The 21,440-nt window shown below is 46.0% G+C and overlaps 1 protein-coding gene across 10 annotated transcripts in view; it reads left to right on the top strand.

Annotated features, from left to right (window-relative positions):
* The first annotated feature begins 13,479 nt into the window (after positions 1-13,479).
* NTM (neurotrimin) overlaps positions 13,480-21,440 on the top strand; it is an 808,067-nt gene continuing 800,106 nt past the window's right edge. For 6 of the 10 annotated variants that reach the window (XM_083588971.1, XM_083588969.1, XM_083588970.1 and 3 more), the window contains exon 1: positions 13,481-13,959. In XM_083588971.1, coding sequence (XP_083445097.1) covers positions 13,878-13,959 — 82 coding nt within the window. In that variant the 5' untranslated portion in view covers positions 13,481-13,877. Of the gene's footprint in view, positions 13,960-21,440 lie in introns of all 10 variants that reach the window. The other 4 variants (XR_014542117.1, XM_083588965.1, XM_083588967.1 and 1 more) reach the window with 1 other exon arrangement.

Here is a 21,440-nt window from a genome sequence, read left to right on the forward strand (position 1 = left end):
AACAATAGCATGCTGTAAATTTTATTTCTGTATTCCACAATCATTCCATGCTTCTGTATCTCCCTGTATATTATAATCAACATCTACTGCCCAGTGTGTCACTGAAGATTTTACTTGCTCATCCTTTGTCTCCCAATTCAATAATATCCTATATATTTTAGACAGAACTTTAACATTACATTACAACAGTCTCTCTCCATTTGTGATATTTGTTCCCCAAACCCTTGTTTCTTATCTTTCTTAAATACTTCATTCAAATGAAGATATTGTACCCTTGTTAACTTTCCTGATAATTCCTTAAATTCTTTTAATTTAAATTCTCCTCCCTCTTGTTATAATAAATTTCTATAAGTTGTACAGCCTTCTATTATATTCTTTTTCTTTGCCGCTATGGCTTCCGAAGGTGAGATCTAAAGTGGTGTTTTTGTCTCCAATAAGTTGTATTTATCCCATATTCTATACATTTTTTTCCTAATTATGTGATTTGTAAATCCTTTGTGTACTTTCACCAAATAGGTGTACAAACCAAAAATATTATCATGACTTTCTAAATCTAAGATATGTGAATATGTGGATTCTCCAATGTGATCCATTCCTTCAACCAACAAAGACAAGATGCTTCATAATATAATCTCATATCCGGCAGATAACCTCTTTTGGAGAAAACTTATAGCTCAATCCATGGCCCCTACAGAATGAAGACTGCAGGACCCAGAGCTGGGAAGGACATTGGTCTGAAACCTTGGAGACCAGCTACCAGACAAAGTTAAGAGTGCTGAGCTTGGGAACGTACATGCAACGGTTTCATGTGTTCATATGAATTTACTAGGGGCTGATGCCCTGGCTTGCTCCACTTGCAAACCCCACCTACCCCTTTGCCAAATGCTCTTCCCTCATATCTGACCAAACCCTTCCCTTTACACCTCACCAATCCCCCCACCATCTTCCTTTATGTATAAAGGAAGGCATGGCATTTTAATGTATTTTTAATCTTTGTTGGAAGGTGCCCAGAGTGGCTGGGGAAACCCAGCCAGATGGGCGGGGTACAAATAATAAATTAATATTATTATTATGGCAGCAGTATCAAAAAGGCCTCTTTCATGCAGGCCCTTATAAAGCCCCACCCTAGCAGAGCTGCAGCCAACCTTCCACACCAGATGGGTCTGCCACTTTTAAATGTGGCAGTGAAATGAATCAGTGTCTGACCTGTAGGGCACCTGCTTCAAACCTTGCATTTTTCAGTCCCCTACTTTGCTAAGTACGACTAAGCCTTCTTTCTATCAAGAATATTTCCTGTTCTAAAAACAAACGCATGTTCTTATTCTTTTAATTGGAGGTGGGCATCTGGGGGCCCTTAATATCAAAGAGCAAGTGGGAAAGGGAAAAGGAGGGAAAGAGACAGAGAAAAAGCTGTCACCAAAGCTGAGAGAGGTAAAAGGGCTTGCTCCAGCTACTTTGGGCACAGTCCTCTCATCTTTCCTACAGATTGCCCCACAAGGAAATGTGGTTCTCAACCATGTCCCCAATAACATGAAAAAAGCCTGTGATGGATCAGGCCAGTGATCTATTCTCACAGTGGCCAACCAGATGCCTGCGAGGAACTCACAAGCAGGATCTGACCACAAGACTACTTTCCCCGACTGCAGTTTCCAGCAACTGTTATTGGAAGCATTGCTGGGGACAAAGCATCACCATTATGCCTAGTAGCCATTCCTGCTTGTACTTAGAAGCTTCTTAGATGGGGCAAACCAGCACTCGTGTGCTTGCCCAATCCTTGCTACCACCCTGCAGCCTTGACAATTCTGTTAGGTCCACATATTGGCCATCACAGCCTATTTTGCCATGCATCCCCAGCTTCCTGCCTTGTGCCTGCATCTCTGGTGTCAGAGGTGTAACTGAGGCTGAATATTTCTTTTGGAAGCCATCTGTGCCATTCCACCACCCTGCCCCACACGAAGAAGAAGAAGAAGAAGAAGAAGAGTTTGGATTTGATATCCCGCCTTTCACTCCCCTTCAGGAGTCTCAAAGCGGCTAACATTCTCCTTTCCCTTCCTCCCCCACAACAAACACTCTGTGAGGTGAGTGGGGCTGAGAGACTTCAAAGAAGTGTGACTGGCCCAAGGTCACCCAGCAGCTGCATGTGGAGGAGCAGAGACTCGAACCCGGTTCCCCAGATTACAAGACTACTGCTCTTAACCACTACACCACACTGGCTCTCAGAGAGAGAGAGAAAGAGAGAGAGAGAGAGAGAGAGAGAGAGAGAGAGAGGGGGAGGGAGTCGCCTGCATTCATTTCCCACCTATAGGACAGTGTGGGCTCTGCAGCAGTGAAGTTGCCTTGGCAGTGATGTATTTACTACAATTACCTGCTCTCTTCCCAAAGGAGTGGGGGGTGGCAGGGAGGGGGGGAGAGACAGATGAATAATATGTTTTGAAGGTGTCATGCAGTGAAGGTAAGAGAAGAGCTCAAGCTTGAACTTATGAATAACTTATAGGCTCCTTCGCTTCATGCAGTCACTCCATTTGGGCTTATCTTTCTGATCGGCAGGAGGTGTAATTAAAAGAACAAAAGCCAGCATCTGTGTACAGTGAGCAGGGCTCCTCAGAGAGGAGAAGGAATGGTGTGTGTGCACGCATGAGAGAGCGAGAGGAGAGGTATGTCTTATTATACCCGGGATGCTCTGTGCATTTGAATCTGAGATCTTGCACACGCCTAAACATCTAACCCATCTATCTTTGTTGCATTTATATCCCACCGTTCCTCAAAGGAGCTCAAGGGTGGAGGATGTGGTTTTCCACCTCACCGTTTTATCCTCAGAGCAACCCTGGGAGGTAGCTTAGGCTGGGAGACAGTGAATCACAGAATTGTAGACTTGGAAGGTACCCTGAGGTCATCGAGTTCAACCCCTTGGAAGCAAGAATGCAGAGGTGGGCCCATCGCTACCTGGTAAGTTTTGTGGCTGCATAGGGATTTGAAGCCAGATCATAGTCCAACGCTTTAGTCCAGGGTTTCCCAAACTTGGTTCTCCAACTGGACTACAACTCCCATCATCCCTAGCTAGCAGGACCAGTGGTCAGGGATGATGGGAACTGTAGTCCAAAACCAGCTGGAGACCCAAGCTTGGGAAACCCTGCTCTATAACACCCTGGCGCTCACAACATTTACACCAGGAATGAGAGACCTGTGGCCCTCCAGATATCATTGGACTGCCACTTCCATCATTCCTGACCATGCTGGCTGGGGTAGGTGGAAGTTGCTTTCTGGAAGGCCACAGGCACAAACTCCTGCAAGTCAAGATGTCCACCATAAGGAGAAAAGCTAATATGCTTCCTGACATGTACTGAAGGAGGACATCTGACCTGCTATGCTCTCCCTCACCCCTAAAAAATATTTCTAGCAAGCCTCCTATTAACTGAGACTAACATGGATGTTATATTAGTTCAAGGTGTTATTGCTAGTATATAAATCCCTTAACAGCTTGGGACCAGTTTACCTGTGACATCACCTTACCCTGTATATGACCACTCAACAACTTCCATCTAAGGAACTGGGCACTGTTACAGGTTGCACATAATACCTATTTTGCATTGTTTAGTGTGGCAGCACCCAAACTTGGTACTCCCTTCCTACTGAAATCAGGGTACTTCAGTGTTATCTTTTTGGCACCTGCTTTGAACATTTTTGTTTAAGCAAGTTGTGTCTAGACATATGGAATATTGGCATGTGTTTTTATCTGTTTTTAGCCTATCATTGTTTTTACTTATTTTCAAAGTGTTTAAAACCATTGCTTTTAACTGATAATTTTGTTTTATTCTTTTTCTAAACCACTTTTAGGTTGTTGAGGGGATATATATATATATATATATATATATATATATAGCCAAGCAGTATATACATTTTATGAACTAACTAAATGATACATGCTAACAGACCAGCAAAACTTGAATGGGTGTGGCCAGTTGTCTGCAGCTGGTCGGCTTACATTTTTTTTACTGCTTGAGCTGGCCATTCCCCACTAAACCAACTCTGAGGGACCTTCCAACTCTGCAATTCTATGATTCTTTCCCTGTCCCTGATAGCAACAAGCAAGCTTCAGGGGTGCAGGATTCTCCAGCAAACCACCACCATTTCCCACTTCCCCCAACATTGGCTGTTTGTCACACTCTGTCTAATGGTAGGGCCGGCCCCAAACACTGGGCCTCAGAGACCCACAACTCTTCTAGCAATTGCAGCAAGTGTCTTGATTCTCGGCTTCCCTGCAACCCAATGAGAATGACCATGAGCTAATGCAGTTGTCGTGGTTTCATTGGGATGAAGACTGTGTGAGCCTGGAGTATGGAGCTGCAAATCGCCTCTTTTTATCATGCATTTGTTATTTAGATTTTGAACACATTCCATCACTAGGGAGCATCCTTTGAACACTGACTGGCTGTTCTGAGTGGGAAGGTGCCACAATGAGTGAGCCGAGGTGATGCTGAAACGGAGGCTGCAAACTTCCCCAGGTGCTAGCAGTTAAGAGACATCCCTCACCAGCAGGGCAGCTGCTTTGATTGAGAATTTCTGCACTGAAAATCTATGCCTGGCGCTTGCCAGCTTCTGCTTGCCTTGCTGTTAATTGAGGTAGATGAGCTTCTGCTTGGCTGGAATCTTCTGCATGCAAAGCAGAAAGGACTAGCCAGCTTCCAGAATGATAACCAACAAAAACGTTATAAATGATGGATATGCACCTTCATGCCTTTTAAGGCTATCTGTGACTGAGGTAGGGGAATTCTTTTTCAACCCAAGGGCTACATGCCCTTCTAGGCAACCCCCCAGGAGGCCACATGCTGCAGTGAGCAGAGCCAGAATGTGGGTGGAGCAACAAATGCTGATTTAGTCACACATCACTCTCTAGCCTCTGTCCAAGTAAGCAAAAAGCATTATCAGAGTTCAAGGACACCTTCCAGCAAAGCAGAAACACACGAGGAGGATGCAAAGCAGGGAAGGTGAGAGGTGTGGCCTGGGGGAAAGGGGTGTTCCTGGGGGGTGGGGTATGGTCCAGGAAGATAGCTGAGGGCCAGATAGACAGGTTTGGGGCAGTGGCATAGCGTGGGTTGCCAGTGCCCGGGGCTGTGTATTCAACTGCCTAATGGCATCTACATCACCTAGGAAACCACAGCTGCAGCGATAAGAAGAATAATTCCATTCTATGGAAAGGTCACTTCCTGGTTCGTATGGAGAAGCCGTTTTCAATGAAGCCAGCGAAGGAAGCATGCAGCTCTACTGAGGTGGCACTGGGCGTTGAAAGTTTGTGCTCCTAATAATTTTGTGCCCAGGGCAACCACCCCTGTGCCCCCATGCTACACCACTGGTTTGCGCTCTCTCTCTCTCTCTCTCTCTCTCTCACACACACACATTCACATTTGCACTCTCACTCTCTCTGTGTGTGTCTCTCTCTCACACACACAGAGAGTCATGGGCCCTGCGGAGGTGTCCTGGAGGGAGTGGTCAGTTCAGGAGGAGAAGTGGAAGGAGCTTGAGGAGCTGAAAAGGAAGGAAGGAAGGAAGGAAGGAAGGAAGGAAGGAAGGAAGGAAGATCTTTTCCTTACTCTGAGTAAGCTACCAAACTACATTAAGTTCTATGTGTGGTTATGGCTGTACTGCGATTCTGAGATACCTTGCTGGTTTTGCATCTGCTGTTGCTGCAAACCAGGATGAGGCACATGCGACAATATTTGTCATAAACTCATTCTCTCTGGTGCCTCCATATCTCCTGGATGCAGCCCTTCAATCTGCACATTCCTATCAGCAAAGGCACACAGGTCTGTACGTGCGGAACAGATTTTAGGCATTTACTGCGAGGTGTTCTGTTGAACACCACCTGCTGTTCAACATGAAAAGTTGATGTTCCACAAAGCCACGAGCGGAAGGCTCCAAAAGAACTGTTCCGGGACAGCAGGCAACATTACGTGCTTAGAAAGAGGGCTGGGCAAATTAACAATACGCAACACAGAACCTTAGGAAAAGAGGCTGCGAGCAACCTGTGCATTGTTACAGATCATTCCTGCTCTTTGGGACAAAGGATGTCTTCTTCTTCTTTTGTTTGTAGCTGCCACATGGGCACTGGCTACCAGGCCTAGTGGGCGCTGCATTGCAGCCAAAGGGCAGAAAATGCACTGGTTGGGTCACAGCAATAGATAAACGATGGTGCTCAACAGCCATACTAACAGAAAAATAAAAACAAGACTAAAGCTGTGCTCTCCAGTTTCCATTTATATATTTTGCTTTTGCTTTTGCTTTTTGAAAAAAAGCTGTTTTGGAGCTGTAGAAACATTTCCTCAAAACATACAATTATTCGCCATTCTGCCACCCACATCAGCTTGTTTGGCACTGATGTGTGCCCTTGTTGCTGGGTTTTTCTTCTCCCTCACCCTGGATTAGTCATAGGCATGGTCCTAGACCATTCAGGACAGCATAGTGAATGGGATGATGTCGTAAAACTGCTGTCTCAATCAGAATGAATCAGTCTCATTGTATATATAAATATACAATATATGTTTTATTGGTTTTGTATAAAACAAATATAACAATACATAAATAACACTCAAATCCCACTGAGGCAAAGTTCATGAGTTGTGAGTTCTTTGTTTCCGATATGAAAACATCGTTTATATAAAAGATTTCTTAATCCAGATTATCTTTTCGGAGTGATCTCTGTGTAGCAGGCAGTTTGTAATTATGTTCCTTCATTGCAGAAGATACCATAAATCTATACCAGTCCATATCAAGGCTATCAGTTTGATTAGTATTTATATATGGCTTCATGCAGTCAGTAAATCCATCAGAGCAACAATCCATAGTTGTTGGTGTTAAGTTTAAAACATAATAGAAAAAAGGCCTTTCCAAATATTTTCAACAGCCCAAATTATCATTATTAGTACATATTTATTTATAACTCACCTTTTCCCCTGAAAGGGACGTGGGTGGCGCTGTGGTCTAAACCACAGAGCCTAGGGCTTGCCGATCAGAAGGTCGGTGGTTCAAATCCCATGACGGAGTGAGCTCCCGTTGCTCGGTCCCTGCTCCTGCCAACCTAGCAGTTCGAAAGCACGTCAAAGTGCAAGTAGATAAATAGGTACTGCTCCGGCGGGAAGGTAAACGGCGTTTCTGTGCGCTGCTCTAGTTCGCCAGAAGCGGCTTAGTCATGCTGGCCACATGACCCAGAAGCTGTCTGCAGACAAACGCCAGCTCCCTCGGCCTATAGAGCGAGATGAGCGCTGCAACCCCAGAGTCGTCAGCAACTGGACCTAACGGTCAGGGGTACCTTAACCTTTACCTTTTTCCCTGAAAAGGACTCAAGGTGGCCTATGTATAAAGATATGAGCAGCTAAAACCATAGAGGAACAACTATAATTAAAAAGCAATTAAACATTGATAGAATTAAAACTGTGTATGTGTGTGTGTGCGTGTGCGCACATACACTCTCTCTCTGTTAAAATCATACAAATAATTACAATAAAAAGAAGCACAGCCCTTTCATTGATAGCAGTCACTTCCCCAAAGCCTGTTGTAACAAGAAAGTTTTCACCTGCCAGAGGAAGGACAACAAGGAGGGAGCCAATCTAACTTCTTTAGGGAGGGAGTTCCAAAGTCTGGGAGCAGCCACTGAGAAGATCTACCAAGCCTGTGGTGGTCGTGGTGAGGGGTGGGGTGGAACTGAGACAAGGGCCTCCCGCATAACCTATAATCTCATAACCTGGGCAGCTTTGTTTGAGGGAAGATAGTGTTATATAAAATAAATGTAAGTAAACCTTTCTACAATAGACCAAGGTTTTCTTCACTCAACATGGAACAATAGTGGCATTTTGGAGGTTTGGTGTAATCTACTGATTTGTTATTGCACTGGCTTCTTCAAAAACCTTCTTCCAAAATGGATCAGTGCGTAGGCAGTCTCACCACATATTGGTGGACAAATTTATGCATGGATGCAGAGGCGGAGCTTCATGCTCTGGCACCGGGGGGGGGGGGAGGGCTGAGAGCAGGCAGGGGCATGGCGCCCAGCATGGGGGGCAGCCACGATGGCACCCCACCAGCATCATGGTGCTCCCCCTGCCCCCCTCTTCCTCCGCCAGTGGGTGGAGTTTTAAAGCATATTTATTTGGGAGTAAGCCCAACTGAAAGAAAGTTAGACAAGCATAAGAAATGATGCACATGGTCTTTAACATGCACGAATCTCTCTCCTGCCCTGAGGATGTGACACCCATCCTATTTGGGAGTGACAGAGAGAACATTTGTAGCCTTGGATTTGAACACAGAGGCAGAATTTGCTGAGTGCTTCACTAGATTTGCTGGATAGGAAGCAGACTGAAGAGTCTGTGGGGGACCATATTGTTGCTTTGGGGGATCTGAAGCAGAATTAGCAATTGTGCTTTGATTGTTCTGCCTGTTATTTGTTTTCACTGTGTTTTGCATGTATGCTCTCAAATAAAAGAAATATTACAAAGACACCACAGTTCGCTCTCAAGTGATCACATCCTAAAGAAATTAAACCCTGCAGCGCTGCTCCTGAACTTCTCATCACTTGGGGAAGTGGGGAACCCTTCCAATTCCACTGCCTGATGATAATAATAATAAAAATGGGGGAATGAGGGCAAATGAAAATATATGAAATGCTTCTCAGAGTTAGTCACAGTTTGGTCCTGGCCAACCGGGCCAGGTTACAATGCTACATAGCCAATCAGATCTGCCTATGTGGTGACATCACTGCGGGAAAGTGAACCCAATTGAGAGCAAGGGAAAACAATGTAAATGAACAGGCAGGCAGAGCTGAGATGTTGTATGGGAGTTTTTGTTGGAGGGTGGATGTTGTTGCTGTAATTGATGTTAATTTTACATATGGATCTTATGATTTATGTGGACATTTTTCAATTTGGTTGCATATTTTTTGATGTTTTGTTTATTGTTTATGACTAGTTTTGTTAGGTTTGTAGTTCTCTAATTTTATAGGTTGTCAGCCACCTTGCACATCATTTGAACTTTGAAAAGGCAGCATAAAAATAAATAAATGATTGGTTTTTGCAGGACATGGCGAGTATTTTTTAAAAAAGCAAATCAGCCCTAATCAAAACAAAGTCAAGTGCTTCAGACTTACACAACTTGTGAACCATTAAATTTAATCCAGACCATCCTGCCAGGTGCTTGAGAATCCCCCTCCTACTATTTTGGACCTTTGGGTCCATTACATTCTTTTTCATGGGGTGTATTCACAAATACAAGCCTCCTACCTGCATTCCCAAGTGTGCCATGCCCCCGCTAGAGGATGCCTCCTGCAAGGAGGATCTGGAGCCCCCCCCCCAAAAAAAAACCAGTGGCATCCCGGAGTGGTCCATGCCAATTATCAAGGAGAACCCAGGGAACTTAGGGGAGGCTATCTGGGGTACCTCAGTGAAAGAGGGGAGCTCCTCCTCTTGAGGAGTCACAACCACCCCTGAACCACTGGACATAATGGTGACTTAAAAGGCAGGCCAGGACCCTCACGCTTGGGAGATGTGCCTGTTTGCAGACAACAAGACAATTAAATTATCAGATTCTATCTGTCTTGACATTAACCCAGAAGTAACTGCAAGGGTGGCTGAGGTTCTTGTCAACGGTATCTCTTGGAGTGGCGAATGGCACTATTAGCAGGAAGAAATTCAAGTGAAAATCCTTGTTATCACATATTTTACATGGCTGTTTATTTGTGTGTGTGTGTGTGTGTGTGTGTGTGTGTGTGTGTGTGTATGTTTTATGATAGACTGTACTTGTACTGCCTAATAAAGGTTTGGCAAAGTAAGTACAAAAAGGATTCCTCATGAGTAGGGCCCTCCTCACATGAGAAGGACATTTTCCAGAAGCCTCTAAGGAGCTGCAGCTGAACACTGGGTGTTCTTGCTTACACCAGCACAGTCTTGTGTTTGTCTTGGGATGCCTTCTGAGCAACATTTGGACTGCTTTTGCACCTGCCTGCACTGTTGCTCTCTATTTGCCCAGGCTTTGGCCTGCTTCTCAACTCTGCTGTAGAACCTATCCCGCCTTGGGCATGCTTGAGGCAGGATAAAATGATACAGTCCAGGAAACAAACAGCCACAAGCTCCTGCTGACTATATAAACTGACCCAACACCCATATCTCTCCATTTGGGCATCATGCAGAAGCAGTGACTGAGGATATCACGAGCTGTTCTTGATCTCTGAGTGCTAAATTTCGGGAAGAAACGATAGCCCTTTCTCCTATCTTATTAGGTTCCCAAATGGATGTCATTTATATGTTGCGGCGGAGCAGCAGATCTAGGCAAGAGGGCACAAAATAAAGCAATCCCCTGTTATCTTATGCCTTCTGTTCATTCATATTCCTTTAGCGAGCCTTGCTCTCCCCATCTGATACAGGAGGAACTACATACACTTGTCGGCTGATTTTAGCTTTCCTAGGTGTATTGTTTACATGATAGGACTTTGCTGGTTTAAAACCTGCAGATAACGGGAAATTGCTCATTTCCCATGGTGCTTGTACCATGGTTGTTTTAGCGCTCACCAAAGTTGGCAGTGCACTAAGCTTAGCGGTGAGGGGACAGAGTCAGAACCCTGATCCAAAATGCTGTTGGTCTTCAGCTGATGGATCATACGCCACTGAGGGCAATCTATACCACCAGCACCATGCCTGGATTGCTCAGTTGGTTAGTGCAGGATGCTGATAATGCCAAGGTTGCACATTTGATCCCATATGAGACAGCTGAATATTCTCTGATTCTTAGGGTCCCTTCCAGCTCTTCAGTTTTATGATTCTGTGAAGGAGAAGGGTTTTTACCTTAGTGGGAGAGCATCCAATTTGCTTGCAGATGGTCCTAAATTCCTTCCCTTGTAGGGCTGGGAGTGTGCCTTTCTGAAACCTTAGAAAACTGCTGCCAGTCTTGAGCTAAATGGACCAACGATCTGTCAATAAGGCAGCTTCCTGTATTCCCATGACACCATCTTTCTATCTATTCTGCCCCCCTGCCCAAAAAAGAGAGAGACAGAGACTTTCCTAAACCAGGGCTGGGGAACCTGCAGCTCTCCAAATGCGGTTGGATTCAATCTCCAACCAACCTCAGCCAGCATGACCAGTGACCAGGGATGATAGGAGACCACAAATTTCCCAGTCCTGAGCTAAGTCATGAGGTGGGTTACGGTCCCTGTCCCCCATAGCATGACTTCTCTTCAGTGTCCATAGCAGCTGCATCTCAGCCAGATATTCATCAGGTAGCGACTCTTGAAATGGAAGGGATGCCTGATTTCTGTGGTCAGCTGCAGAGCTTTTTTGTATTCCATTCACTACAGACTCATTCTCCTGCAACCTGGTCCAGGCCCTTTAGAGCAATAGCACCAGCCTCGTGAAGCACATTACCATCTGAGATTACAGGCTCTGACAGTCTGTAAGTATTCTCGGATGCTTAAAAGCTTTCGTTTCTTGCAGGTTTTTCCAGATAGGTGAACCTCTCATTGCCTGTATGGCGACAACAGCATTTTGATGTTTTTAATGGAAGCCGTGTTTGCTCTGTTTTATTGAATTTTTACCTGTAGGCTGCTATGATATTTCATACGATTAGTGCTTTATAAATGACCAGAATAAATAAACCGTAGTGACAGGGAAAGTGCTAAAATAGCATTTGATGAATACTACTGTGGCTCACAGGAACCCTGTCTCCCCCATAGTCGGCTGTCTTAGCCCTGTATTAATTCTTGGTGCTTGGATGGCCAGATGCAAAAACGGTTGAGGCTTGTGCACCAGTAATAGCTGGGCAGATGCGGAAATTTCATGTGTTTTTTTAGCAGGCAGGTGTAACAAGCATCCAGCCACTCTGGAAAGCACCTTGATGAGGTGGTGGGAGATGCTTGATTTTAAAAGCATGCTAGATATTTAATCCCACCTGCCCACCACTAACAATTTTGAGTCCGGGGCAACCGCCTCTGTATCCCCACAAGCAATGTTACTGCCCCTTACTCTCAGAAATCCTGTGTTCCTTGTGCATACGAAAGGGCAGGGATTTCCCCTCCTTAGGTATTGTTGTGGGACTCCAACTCCCATCAGCCCCATTAACTAGCATGGCCAATGTTTAGGGGCGATGGGAGTTGTAGCCCATTAACAGCTGGAGGGTTAAAGGTGAGTTGTTCCTGCTAGGGGGTTTGCAAGACTCAACTATTTTGTTTTGCATTGCGTAGCTAGATGGATACGGTGGTTAAAGGAGGAGGGTTTTTCTTGAAAAACTTGTTGATTACTTTTTCCTTCCAGTAGCACCTTAAAGACCAACTAAGTTAGTTGTCTTTAAGGTGCTACTGGAAGGAATTTTTTTTTTTTGTTTTTGTTTTGACTATGGCAGACCAACACGGCTACCTATCTGTAACTGGAACTATTGTTGATTACTGTGTAATTTGTTGATTACTGTGGTTTTTTAAGAAAATCAAGTTTAGATTAAAATATACAAATGCGTTTTAATATTGTACAATCAGGTGGCCACTCTCTTTAATGCCCCTTGACTGCAGCATGGTTTATCCTAAATCAGGGTGTCTTACAGCCTTAAAAAATAAAATTAAAAAGAAATGGCCCCACTGCTGTGCCTTTAAGAGAGCTTTGACCAGGAGACAAAAGGATGGTGGAAGCTTCACCTGATTAATGTCTGCAAAAGTCAGCAGCTGTACAGCCTGGTTCTATTTGTGTTGACTCCAAAGGAAGTTAACTGCTTTTGAAACCTGGGGTTCCTTTGAGCATTACATATAAACAAACCAGTGTTTAAGGAGACAAGCAACACCTGCTAACATCCCCCCTTTTTGCATTTGTGGACAAGTTGGGCCCACTTCATCAGATGCATGAAATGCAACCCTCTGTTTCAAGATATAGATTAATATATGGCGGTAAGGGATTAGAAAGCAATGAGGCCAGAGGCCAAAACAATGCTTAAAATATATTATGGCTAATGGCAACTCAGGCAGAGTGAATATAAAATTAGCATGGTGATCGTTTACACCAGCAGTGATAGATAAAAAAAAGCAGGAGCCACAGGCGCTTATAGGAAGTCAAGACCATGGGCCCCTCTAGTTCAGTATTGTCTACACGGGCAGGCAGCTGCTCTCCTGGGTTTCAGACGGGTGGTGCAATCCCAGGCCTTGCAGAATATACCAAGGACCTTCTGCACTCAAAGCAGATGCTTTGCCACTGAACAACCACCCTCTCCACTTAGTGTACGCCTGGACCCCAAAGCAAGTTGGGAGCAAGCCAGGACTGATCCCATGCATTGTATGGAGGATAAGAGTTACAGTCTTGCAATAAATAAATCAAATCCAAAAATCAAATCTGTCTGGCGACCATTCCGGAGTCTCCTTGATCCGGAGTCACTCCGCGGCTGCTGCTGCTGCTGCTGCTGCCGCCGCTCTCAATCAAACGCCCAGCCCCCGAACCCCGCGCGCGCGCCTCGTGGGCTCTTTAACACTCCTGGCAGCGGCGCGCGAGGTTGCGGGGCTGCCGCTTTGTCAATCCCTGGATGCGAACCAATGAGTGCGCCGCGTAGGAGGGCTGTCCGCAATCCCCTATCTTGGAGCGGGTCTCGGTGCCAGACCACGAGTGGAGATAATTATTGGGAAGGAGTCTCGCTCTCGCTCCGCTTTGGGCTGCAAGCAAGCAGGCAGGCAGGCGCTGGATTGTGTCGCTTTCTCTCCCCTGCATTCCCCTCCATTCCGTCCGTAATAATCATCGTCGCAGAAGCAAGCTCTGGTCTGTCTGTCTGTCTCCGCAAGCTCAAGAGGGGATCGGACAGGGGAGGGGGGAAAAAGAAGCAGCTGAAATCGACAAGCCCGGAGCGCGATAGCTCTTACAAAACCTCGGTCCCCGAGCATGACTGGACTTCTGGCGAAAATGCACACCCCTCTCTTTTGGGCGGTCTTGGCCGGGATGGCCTCGCTGTTCTTCTTCCAAGGTAAGGAGACGACTTCAGATTTTTGCACCGCGGGTTCGAATTCTGGTTCTCGCCTCCCCTTGGCTGGCTTCCTTCTGCTGCAAGGGAGAAGAAGCAGGGATGTTTGGAAGACCACCCCCCTCCTTTCCCACAGATGCTTTCTCTCCCCCCTTTTCTTCTTATTCTCTTCAAACCCCCCCTTCCCGGTTTTGCAAAATAGATTATCGATCCGATTCTCGCAGCTGCTGGCGGAGCCGCGCCGGGTGCGCAATTTGTGGCTTGTGTGTTGATGGCTTAATTTGCTTGTGCGTTTGGATTAGTCGTGATTCCGGAGCGTGTGAGGCTCTCTCTCTTACTCTCCCATTCTCCGAACCTCCCCTACCCCCGTCGCGTTTCTCCGATAGAGATCAGCGCCGGTACGATGCAAACAAATGTTTAAAAAAGGCATGTGATCGAGTTGTCAATTTGAGCAAGCTCTCGAGACGCCCATTGGTCTTCCTCCTCCTCTTCTGGATGGGATCTTCTTTAAGAGGCGGAAGGGATGAGAAACTTCAGCGGACAAACTTCTGCGGTTACTAAGTGGAAGAGGAAAGGGTTGTTAGGGGAGGGAGACGGGGAAAGCAAGGGCTGAGAAATGGCCAGAATTATATCCCCCCCCTTACTTCTGGATCGCTGCCTTTCCTTCCAAAAACCTTCTCGAAAGCTGCCGCCGTTCTGTGTAAAGCAAATGGTGGATATTTGGGGTGGGTAGAAGAGAGGGGGACAAATAACTTCAGTAGTAATGGGGTGTGCAAGCTTTTATGGCGGGTGTTGCTAAGCATTCAGGGGCACCGTAATAAGAGAGATAAACTTCTTCTCTCTGTTTTATTGGGTTGCCAAAGCTACAGTGAGAAGGATGGATACAGGGAACGCACGCCCAACCCTGTCTCTATGGAGGGTTGAGGAAGTGTTCTTGTGAGGGAGCCAAGCCTTCTCCAGCTGCTGTTGATTTCCCTTTTAGCGTCTCCTTGTTTTGGCTTTGATTTGTCTCCACTACTGTTAAGATGGTGCGACTTTGTTGCTGCTGAGTAGGATCTCCCCTTTAGCAATGCGTGTTCCATCGCACGCCCTTCTGCTTTTAAGGAAGATGGGAGCGGGGTGCTTCTGAGGTGTAGACTGAAAGGCATTTACTACAGAGAGTGCTCTTCTCTCTCTCTACCCCCCCCCCTTGTTCAGCCACCAGATGCTGAAGATCCTCCTGCATCTTTAATAGTCAGGTCAAAGAGGGGAGTTTGGGCAGCCACAGCTGTGTCACGCAAGGTATACCCACCTAAATCCTTTCTTGGACACAGCTGCTAAAGAAGCCATGTCCACTTCAGTGGCTGGTGGTGACACCCTAAACACTGGTCAGTTGGCCTCTGAGATATGAAACACCCCCAGACGCCCTGTCATATTTGGCTGGACTAGCAAACTGAACTGTCTCTCTAGTCACTTAAATGGGCTGCAAAAAGCCAGGCTTGGATCAAGGATAGGTTTGAGAGATGTCCCTTGATGCTTCTCTGCCCCTCCAAGAGGCTTTCAGCCTCCTTCCGCCAGCTGAGGCCTTTCCATAAACTTGATTAAATACTTTCCTCATAATCCTCCCTGACCCCTCTAGCTGAGGTCAATAGACTTGACAGAGATGTAATTCACTTCCGTTTGGAGCCAGCCAGAGACCCCCGGGATAGAAGGGTGCTAGTGGGGAGAGAAGTGGCTTCGAAGAAAGCAGGGCGATGCACATGAGGCAACTCCACGGGGATGGGCTGGCAGCTGGGTGTGGGAGGCAGGGAGACAGATGTGCACAGAGCTGGGGCATGTCTGTGCATTTCATTGGTGGGGGGAGGACGGACGGACGGACCCATGTTTCTGCCTTGCAAAGATGTCAGTTTGTGTGTGTTTCTGCACAACCATCTGGAGATGCCGGCACAAGCTGTTCTTTCCACGAGAGGCTTGGGCTTTTTTAGAAGAAAGGTGTTGCGTTTCTGCAGATCATCTGTGGTATGATCCTCAGTGGTCAGAAAGTGTCTGCCTTGTGTTGAAGTGGAGCTTACTCCTGTGCCAGAAAGGTTTCTTGAATCACAAAGCTGTTCACCCTCTTGTTCTTGCTGGGACTTGTACCCTGGGAAAGCTGTTGCAAGAATTGCACACAATACATTGGTCTTGCAGAGTGGTTGAAAGGGGCTTTGGACATTCCCCCTCCGTAGCTTGGTGCTAGGGCAGCAGAAGGTTGCAGGTTCGATCCCTGGTATCTTCAGGTTAGGATTGCAAGAGCCTCTGTTCTGAAGCCCTGAACGCTGCCAGCTAGTGTTAACAATACTGAGTTAGATGGACCAGTGGTCTGATTGACTATAAGGCAGCTTCCCATGTGGTTTATAAAGACAGGTGCTCATGTTAGTATTTCACTTCCATGTATCTAAAAGTTCATGTGTGCACACTTATCCCCACACAGGAGTGCAGGAATCTGCCTAGTACTGAATCATAACATTGGTTCAAGCAACTTGGTTTTGTCTACACTGCCTGGCAGCAGCCCTCCAGGGTTTCAGAATTAAGACATTCCCACGCCTTCTTGAAGATCTAGTAGGCAACTAGAAGCTTATGGAAAATTCCCAGGCAGGACTCAAGAGCGACAGCATTCTGCCTGCTCTTGATTTCCAGGAACTGGCACTCAGAGGCAAGGGACAGCCTGTCAAGCAGAAGCTTTACTATTGAGCTGCAGCCCTCCCACTTTCTTTCTTTTTTTTGAGTTTCTCAGCCTGGCAACCCAAACTCACCCCCATCACCATGAGACGATAGATGTTTGGACTGGAGTTATGTGCACAAATGGCTTCTTGAGATTCTGGCAGGGAAACTGGGTTGGGGGGACAGCAGCTGTTTTGCTGAATTTCTCCAGGGGGAAGAGAGCTTCTCCAGCAGTTTCTGTGGAGTGGGGCTTAACACTAGCAGTTCCCCCCACCCCATAAGTGTCATCTGCCCATCACTGCAAGCCATAGCAGTGTTGCCTACCTGCCATCATTTGGCATTTTCCCAAAATGCCCTGATCTAGTGTGATTCTGGGGCATTGTAGGAAAAGTGCGTGACTGATAACAAACACATATATAAGTTGGTCTTTTTTCTAGGGAGTGCGGATGTGGTGGGCAAATCACATTTTTTTTTTTTCTCAGCCAAAATGTCTTCTGGCTTGGACTGTACTATCACAGTGCAGTTACTCTCTTGAATGTTCACTTGTGTAAAAAGCTCCCTGTAGGCCGAAAGCCAGCACATCTAGGAGAAAGGTTTAGGGTGGCTTCTCCTTTTTTTCTCCTTGATGTGCTGGCTTTTTACAAGCAGGGAGTTTAATGTTCAAGACTTCCGGAGTGGAACTGCCCGCACAATTGCAATCTCATTCTCCATATTGGTTCAGTGGCTTATCAAGTTTTGCGCTTTCTTCAACTTTCCTCTCCTTCCCTGCACCCTTAATGCCATTAGGCCTTTTCTGGGCACACTAGAGTCCTTGTTCATTACCTGCCTTGATTTGTCAACTTATTTTGGGGGGCGAATTCTTCCTAGCGGTTTCTACCCCGCTGAAAATGTTCTGCCCCCTGCAGCCACAAAGGAGGCACACTCCTCAGAACAGCCCCCAGCTGAAGTTCAGGGGTTTTAAATTCTGAGCTACGTTGATGGTAGTTGGGTAGCTGGCTTATGGTACATATCCCATACTTTTCTGTGTATATGATGCCCCCATGTATTTTGGGGGACTCAAATTTAAGAAAATGGGGGGGAGATGGCACAGAGTTGTTGAGCTTTATTTTTTTTGGGGGGGGGGAATCGCTCACCAGCACATGTCACAAAATTCGCCTCCCGCCTGTCCCACTACCGGCAGAAGCTGCCAGTCACCCGCCCAACTGCTGCAGCATCAGCCAGTCAACACCAACCATTGACGCAACAACAAATAACACTCACAGTAGTAGCTGACAGTCACGGCAGCAACCAATTAAACGCCCACCCTATGCACTATCCATGTATAAGACGACCCCCACTTTTTAGCATGATTTTTAAAGAAAAAAACATAGTTTTATACACGGAAAAGTACAGCATATGCCGCAGATACCTCCAAAAGTTGAACTGGTTTTAGACATTTGCCATTACTTTGTGATCACCTTTTTGCGTTCTGACAGTCTTTCCTCTTCAAACGCAGCCTGTGAAACTTTGCCCATGAAATTTTTGCCACTTCAGAACTGACCCATCCCCCTTCAAAAAAGTATGGGCTCCTTTAATTCCCTTTGAATCCCTTTGTCTATATATTTTTGAAAGAGGGTAGGGAGTACAAAGATGACTTCAACCATCTCGTTTCTCCTATGGCTTTGTCCTTTGATTCTGGACAATCCATATGTCTTGTGTAGTGGGGGTCCTTTGAGCCTGCACACTCTGATGACACAGAGAATTCACGGCACCTATTGGGTCTCTTTGGTGCCTTACAGCAAAGGAAGGCTTAGCAATAGGCAATCTGTCTTTCAAGGAAGCTTGCTTGCTATCCTTGATGCTCTCATTCAGTAATCTTGGATAAGCATCTGGGAAATGCAGACATTCTAGGAAATGTTGTAGCTTAGCAGCAGAACACATGCAGAAAAGTCCCCATTTCAATCCCTGACCTCTGCAGGTGGGGAAAAGACCCCTGTCTGGAGACCTTCTGTCAGTCAGTTCAAAACCAGGGGTGGGCAGGTTTCCTGCTTGCATGAATTTCTTCATGTTTTCTTCCCCTAGAACAATAATATCTAGCAGCCAGCTGCAAAATAATTTCTCAGCCAGGTGGACATACTCATAAGAATTAAGAATGCCTTGGGCCCAGGAATTCATTATTAGTATCACAACTAAGCTCTTGCAAGTCCTTTCATACACAAACCTCCTTTTGCAGAAGTAGCAAGAACGCTTTCTCCTTTAAAGTAATTTTCTTTCCCAGCAAACTAGTGTTTGTGTGTGTGGTAGCTACTGCTGTTTGATAAGCAATACAGAGGCAGGATCTCTTGTGGATATACAAGAGTCACCCAGTGATCTACCACAAGATCCCGATTTACTTTTTATCCATCCCAGATCTAGACAATAATGAGCTAGATTGACCAGTGGCCTGACTCTGTGTGGCAGCAGCTTATGTTCCTTCCACGTACCCTTTGAAGACAAGTAGGCTTGATGAAAACTGGCCTTAATTCTGACCACTTCATGTCATGGATGCAGGATCTAAAAGACAATACACCATTATTTAGGGAATGGAACAGTTAGGGTTATCTCCTCCTTTTGCAAAGAGTGAGTGCTATTCATTGCTAACCCTACTCAAAGAAGACCCAGTGCAGTTAATGGACATGTCTAACTTGGGTTCATTCATTTCACTGGGTCTATGCTGCATGAGACTTGGTTTAATACAGCCCCATAGTCTTCTTTTTTTAAAAAAAAAGATCTGCAGCTGGTCTCTAGCCTTGCATTCTACTCCCTTAACATCTGAATTTGCTCCTTCTGTGTCTTAATTTAGCTTGAGCAGGATGGTGCCCTTTCTGTGCAGCTCAGCCATAACAGTGTACAAAGGCACTTAGTTGTCTTTCCCCTTTAGTGAATGCAGATAAAAACTTCAAAAGTTTTTTACATCCATGGAATCAGACAACTAGACATGGGCCATCTGGATTAGCCGAATGTTACAAGAAAGAACTTCCAAGCAAATAATTTAACGAAGCTGCAATTTGCCTGCTTAGCAACAAGGCTTTTTAATGATGACTTTCAAATATTCTTAGTCCTGGTTACGAAGAACTTGGAGGCAGTGGAGGCTGGTCCATAAGGGCAAATATCAGTCTGCCCTCAGCTACCCCCAACCTCCCTGTCCCTCCCCCCCTTTTTTAGTGGGCATCGCCTGCCAGCTTCCTCTTCCTTAGTCTCAGGGCTGCCCTTGTAGAACTTGGTAGCCAGGAGGATGGGGGCAGAATTAGAATGAGTTGGCTCCACCTGCAATTGGCTCTGGCACCACCTGCTGTTGCCTTGCCTGTCTTGGGCACCCGCTGCATTTCCACACAGACTGGCAGCAGCTCTCTAGGGTTCAAGGCACAGTGGTCTCTCCCAGCCCTTCCTGGGACTGAACCTGGGACTTCCTGGGACCAGGTTCTCTACCACTGCAAGACAGAGAATTCTCCATGTTCGAGTGCTTTGATTGGAGGCATGGGATGAGTTCCAGAAGGCATTGGTCACCCAGCAAGCAGGTGTTTACTTATAACAGATCCTGATAGGGAGGGGTGCAGGGAGCCAGACCTTCCTGTCCCAAACTTCACAGGGAGTGCATTGGCTGTTATTTTTGCATTCCTCTCTCCCCTCCCCACCAGCAATCATTTTGCCACCTCTTAGCAGGATTTGTTCCCTTTTAATGCTTTCTGATCAGTTTTGTTTGGCTATAGCCTTTTGTTCCTCTGCCTGGTATCTCATTTACTGCTTCTGGTAATCTCCCTGCTCACTCGCTTGCTCTTTCTCTCCTAGCATAAAGCAAAGTTTCTTGAAAAGGGGGGAAGCGAGGGGATGACTTTGCTGCTGGTGCCTCATGTAGTCAGCCTGACAATTTAAGACGCGGCGCAGCAGGCAAAGCTCACTCTCTTTTTCGTTGCCAATTTGAGTATCTTGCGGCATCTGATTTTTTTTTGAGAGAGCAACTTCTTTTTGTTTCGCAGGCAGAGAGCCCATGCGGATAGCAAAACAGGAGCAGATTGCATCTCCCAAATTTTATCCTCTCCCCTTCTGCTCTTCCACCCACTGGAGCAGTGGCATAACTTTGCACCCTGTCAAGAGATTTTTTTTTTTCAGTTGAGATCAGATCATAGATCAAATCTGACATTTTTTTAAAAAAATTACAAGCTACGATCACACATATGAAATCGTCAAGTTTTGTTTTTTTAAAAAATGGTGCGAGTTAGCAATGTTTTTATTTCTTACTGACTTCACGAAGTGTTGTGGGACGTGCTAGGGTTGTCCACAGAATCTTGTATCTGTGGCATTTAAAAACAACTCAGATCTGTGGATGAATCACTCTGTACTCCCTCCATGTCACTCTGTACTAAAGGGGTTCTGAGCCGCTTTGTATAAATTGAAGTTCTGCCCCCTTTCACTGTAATGGGGAAGCTGAACTTGGTGACCACTTTTTCATGCAAGGCACCCTTAAAGTTTGTTGCAGCACAGCTGCTCACGGGAGTGAAGCCTTGCTGGCATTTAACACCTGTGCATAGTTGTCTACACTGCTTGCCAGTTTGCTTCTGGGCCAAGTTCAGGGTTTTAATATTAGTATATAAAGCTTGGGATCAGTTTACCTATGAGCTCACCTTACCCTACATGTGCCCACTGGACCACTTTGATTGGCAGAACTGGAACTACTACAGGTAGTAGCCTCTCTGCATTTGTACGGATTCATTTTGTTTGGCATCTCCTGCACTTTGGAACTCCCTGCCTGTTGAGATCAAGCAAATGCCTTCACTGCACTCATTTCA

Source organism: Podarcis filfolensis (genome assembly GCF_964270895.1).
Source record: "Podarcis filfolensis genome assembly, chromosome: 15".
NCBI classification, from domain to species: Eukaryota; Metazoa; Chordata; class Lepidosauria; order Squamata; family Lacertidae; genus Podarcis; species Podarcis filfolensis.